Below are 4,509 nucleotides of genomic sequence, written 5' to 3'. Positions count from 1 at the left end.
CTTCTTCTTCGAGCGTACGGTGTATGCTGAAATCAGCAGTGCACACTCCATGAAATCAGCAGAGCAGAGAGGAGTCAGGACTGTTGGGGCGGTGAAGCGGAGCCGGCTGCCGGCTGCTGATGATTAGACTCATTGGGCCAAGGCTCAAGCACGCCCGGCAGGCGCAGCAGCAATTCCTGATTCTCAACTTTTTTCGCTTTTGTGTCCGAATGGCCGCAGCATCCTCCACGTGGAGCGATATGAAAGGATACAGAAAATCAAACCTTGGGTCAATTTTTATGGTATCGGGAAATATACACTGTACGCAGGAGTTCCCACACGTGGACGGCACTCCATTCCACTCCGCAGCTAAACCTTGGATGGCTGCTCTTTATAACCCCCTGTGTGGCTTCTGTGTCAGTCAGCGCCTTCCTACCGAGATGATGACTTCCCCTGCCATCCATAGCTGGCTCCCCTGCTACCCCGTTGGCTCTGGCTCCTCTGCTCTCGTCTCCCTCGCCCTCTCCATGCCCCTCGGCCTCCCCTTCGCCCTTAAATCCCCTCTTTCCCCCTCCTCATCTCCCTCCCTCCTCCAGGAACTCCTCCTCCTCCTCCCCCTTTCCTCCCCTTTCATCATCCGTTGCTTCGGCGCTGACCTCGGCCCCGCCGACCGCACTCCCCGCCATCTTTTCCTGGAATTCATGGATGCCGGCAGCCTCTCTAACCTCCTCAAACGCTCTGGAGGTCACCTCGAAGAGCCGCTCGTTCGCCGCTACACCCGCTCCATCGTACAGGGCCTCGAGTATTTGCATCTCAATGGGATTGTGCACTGTGACATCAAGGCACAGAACATCCTGATCGGTTCCTCCGGAGTCAAGATCGCAGACTTCGGGGCTGCCAAGCGAATACGCTCTGCAGATCATGAAGAAGGATCAGCCAGCAAATCAGAGTTGAAGGGCACTCCCTTATGGATGGCCCCAGAGGTAGTTCAAGGTGTTGAGCAAAGGTTTCCATCAGATATATGGTCTCTTGGATGCACCGTGGTGGAATTGTTGCAAGGATGCCCACCTTGGGGTCACATGTCTGACATCGCCGCAGCACTCTACAAGCTCGGATGCTCACAGGAAGACCCACCTTTGCCGGAAGATATCTCTGATGGTACTAGGGATTTTGTACTCCATTGCTTGCAAAGAGATCCCAAGGCTAGATGGACTGCATCAGAGCTTCTACAACATCCATTTCTCTCAGACATCGGAGCTGAGGACGACATCAAGTATGAGAAATTATCTCCCCGAAGCACCCTCGACTTCTTTCAGAGTGAAGCAAGCGATTTCGAGGATACAAGCGACCCCAGCAGTTTGTGCTTCCTGCAATATCCCGCGGCAGCTGAACGTCCGCGAGAAGTCACACCGACTTCAACCGTCCCATCAATGAAGAGGCCTTTCCTAGATGAATTCGACTGTGAGGAGCGTGAATGGATCACAGTGAAAAGGGCTGCAAGATTGCAGAGACAGAGAAAAACAATGCCTTTTATGAAGTCCGGGTATGTGCATGTGAGAAAGGGTTGTAATGTGAACTTAGACTCAGCGGAGTTTCTGAAAAACAGGAAAGCAGTGGGGTGATGAAGAACTAAGATGCTAGTGTCTTAATCATGACTGGGCAGGAGGGCTCAAGTCGTAAAACGCTGTGTGGGGGCTTTCATGCGCGAGCTGTCGGCATCGGTGGAGATGGATGTGGACAAACAATTCCAGTTTTGACTTTGCAATTGCCTGTACAAATTTGTGCATATGCAATGGGGCAGCACCCAAGCGAAGCATTCCTCACGAAGGCTGATCAGCTAAAAGGGCTATATATATGTATAATAATACCCTTTGAGCAAGAATTCCAATCCTCTAGTCCTGAGCTCGATTTTGTTTGCGTTGAGGGGGTCAGGCAAGAGCGATTCTAGTTTTGTACACACAACGGATTTTCCATTTGCAAATGCAATACAGTTTTGAACCCATTTCTTTTCCTGTTTTTTTTTTTTTTTTCCCGTTCTGGTGTGTTAATTTGAACATCAGCCGTCTTCAATTTATCGCATTACCCTGTTGCAAACTCTTTCAGGAGTATGTTACACCTCAAAAAACGTAGTCCTCAATTATGGCAACTTCTTTCCCCTTCATTCCACAATGACAGCCTTATGCCCTCGAGACAAAAACTCTCGTCCATCAAGCTCTGCTCGTTTCTCTACAACGAAGCAAACCTTAGAAGAAAATTTACCAAAAATCCAAAGATAGCCCTCGTTGCTATGCCCTCTGTCGTTTTTTCCAAACTTGCCAAGCAGTGCCAAACTCGTCAAGAATCTTTGCAAGCGATAATCACCTTTGACGGAAGAAAGTCGACTTTTCCATAAGTTTTTGCAGCAAAAACTAAGATACTGGGTTAAAATTATTTCCAAATTGTGGGTGCTAGCACCATATTTTGAGTTTGCCTTTTCACGTTGTCCTAGCCCAAAAAAATATGGCCAAAAGCCCTAAATAGGGCAGCTATTTGTGACAACGAACCCAAGCTTTGGCTATGGTGGCTATTGATAGTGCAAGAGAGAAGAAAAATGTTTGTGTCATGTTGTATAGACCTTACGAGGAGTTGGCCATGAAGCAAAAACTGCTCCCACCACTATGGCACTTGTCTTTGGTCCTAATCCTACCAAAAATTGCATTGGTCACAAGTGGCTCTTCTTCACTCAACTGCCTCAAGTTATCTTTTGGAGATTGAGTGAGTTATATTTTTCTTTTTGGGTGTGCATCTATACATCTATAATGGGGGGAGGGATTCTGGCTCCGCCCTCAGACACATGTCATCATTTCTTATGTCTGACCAGTGTGCCTTGCAATGAACCAAAACAGCACACAAATGTGGCGAGAGAGAGAGAGAGAGAGAGAGAGAGAGAGAGAGAGAGAGAGAGAGAGAGAGAGAGAGAGAGAGAGAGAGAGAGAGAGAGAGAGAGAGAGATAGTTTTCCCAACGTAGGGTCTCGGTGATCACTGATCCCGTCCTGCTTCCTACCCTTAATGTGGTCGAGCTCGGCTCCCAGAGTGCTCCTTGACAATGCCTCCATCTTCCTACAGTTAGCAAACAACGATCTTGGTCTTCAACTAACCACTAAGAATGATGTTGCTACTGCCAAGCTGACAGCCGTGACAACTTAATTCGTCCCCTCGGACACGTGTCATCATTTCTTATGTCCAACCAGTGTGCCCTGCAATGAAACAAAACAACGCACAAACGTAGAGAGAGAGAGAGAGAGAGAGAGAGAGAGAGAGAGAGAGAGAGAGAGAGAGGTCCCAACGCAGGGTCTTGGTGATCACTGATCCTGTCCAGCTGCCTACCCTTGATGTTGGTTGAGCTCGGGTCCCAGAGTGCTCCTTGACGATGCCTCTATCTTCCTACAGTTCGCAAACAACGATCTCAGTCTTCAACCCAACACTAAGAATGATGTTGCCGCTGCCAAGCTTGTAGCCCCTGACAGCTTAATTAATTTTATATACATCGATAATGGGGGGATGGATTTCGGCTCCTCCCCTCGACGCGTGTCATCATTTGTTATGTCTGACCAATGTGCCCTGCAATGAAACAAAACAACGCGCAAACGTGGAGAGAGAGAGAGAGAGAGAGAGAGAGAGAGAGAGAGAGAGAGAGAGAGAGAGAGAGAGAGAGAGAGGGAAAAGTCCCGGCGTAGGGTCTTGGTGATCACTAATCCCGTCCTATTGCCTACCCTTGATGCTGGTTGAGCTCGGCTCCCAAAGTACTCCTTGATGATGCCTCTATCTTCCTACAGTCAGCAAACAACGATCTTTGTCTTCAATCGAACACTAAGGATGATGTTTCCACTGCCAAGCTGGCAGCCGTGACGGCTTAATTAATTTGAAGTTTGATGTAGAAGCCACTGTGCATGACCATTTCAAAATTGAATTCACCCTCCTGGGTCATTCTCTTTTGTTATTGAAGCTTTCGTCTGCCCTGCAATGTTTCCATGAGCCACAGTTGCCAGAGGTGCTTTTTGGGAGTACTACCATGATAAGAGAGAGAGAGAAAGAGGAAGAAGAGAGTCCGAGAGCCGTCACCGGTCAAATCAAAGCGTTAAACTCCGGTATTTCTTGCATTTCCTTACTCAGGCACCTTTCGTCAAGTCCATCTCCGCTTGCATGCTCTTTATCCATTCTTCTTTGGATTTGTGATGCATAGCTTCTTCGTATGATTCTGGCTCTCCAGAATCTAAGATCAAGAGATGGTTGAAGGAAGGAACAAACCTCTCTGGATGTCTACTGGCTCTTGTCGATCTTCGGGGAATAGGTTGAGGCTCCTCATTTGGTTAACGTTGTTGCACATTGTCACCATTTGCACTCCTTGAGTCTTCACCGTCCTCAAGCTCCATGTACTCATCACTTGTTTCTTTTGTTTGTTTTCTTTCAAAGTAATATACATATTTTGTTCATTGAAAATTACATCCCTACTTCTAAATATTATACCTCTTCAGGATTCCATAGGTGAT

At 47.7% G+C, this 4,509-nt stretch overlaps 1 protein-coding gene across 1 annotated transcript; it reads left to right on the top strand.

Annotated features, from left to right (window-relative positions):
• The first annotated feature begins 332 nt into the window (after positions 1-332).
• LOC147423235 (mitogen-activated protein kinase kinase kinase 18-like) lies at positions 333-1,979 on the top strand. Its single transcript, XM_086501030.1, has one exon. The coding sequence runs from the start codon at positions 360-362 to the stop codon at positions 1,599-1,601; it is 1,242 nt and encodes a 413-aa protein (XP_086357156.1). The 5' UTR covers positions 333-359; the 3' UTR covers positions 1,602-1,979.
• The last annotated feature ends 2,530 nt before the right edge of the window (positions 1,980-4,509 follow it).

The sequence above is a fragment of the Adiantum capillus-veneris genome, chromosome 26 (assembly GCF_014529385.1).
Source record: "Adiantum capillus-veneris isolate H3 chromosome 26, ASM1452938v2, whole genome shotgun sequence".
Taxonomy (NCBI): domain Eukaryota; kingdom Viridiplantae; phylum Streptophyta; class Polypodiopsida; order Polypodiales; family Pteridaceae; genus Adiantum; species Adiantum capillus-veneris.
Note: the sequence above shows the minus strand (reverse complement) of the source record. Positions and strands in the feature narration are given on the sequence as shown.

Excerpts from the sequence above, each read along its gene's own strand:
- LOC147423235 (XM_086501030.1), top strand. The coding sequence starts at position 360 with ATGGCTGCTCTTTATAACCCCCTGTGTGGCTTCTGTGTCAGTCAGCGC.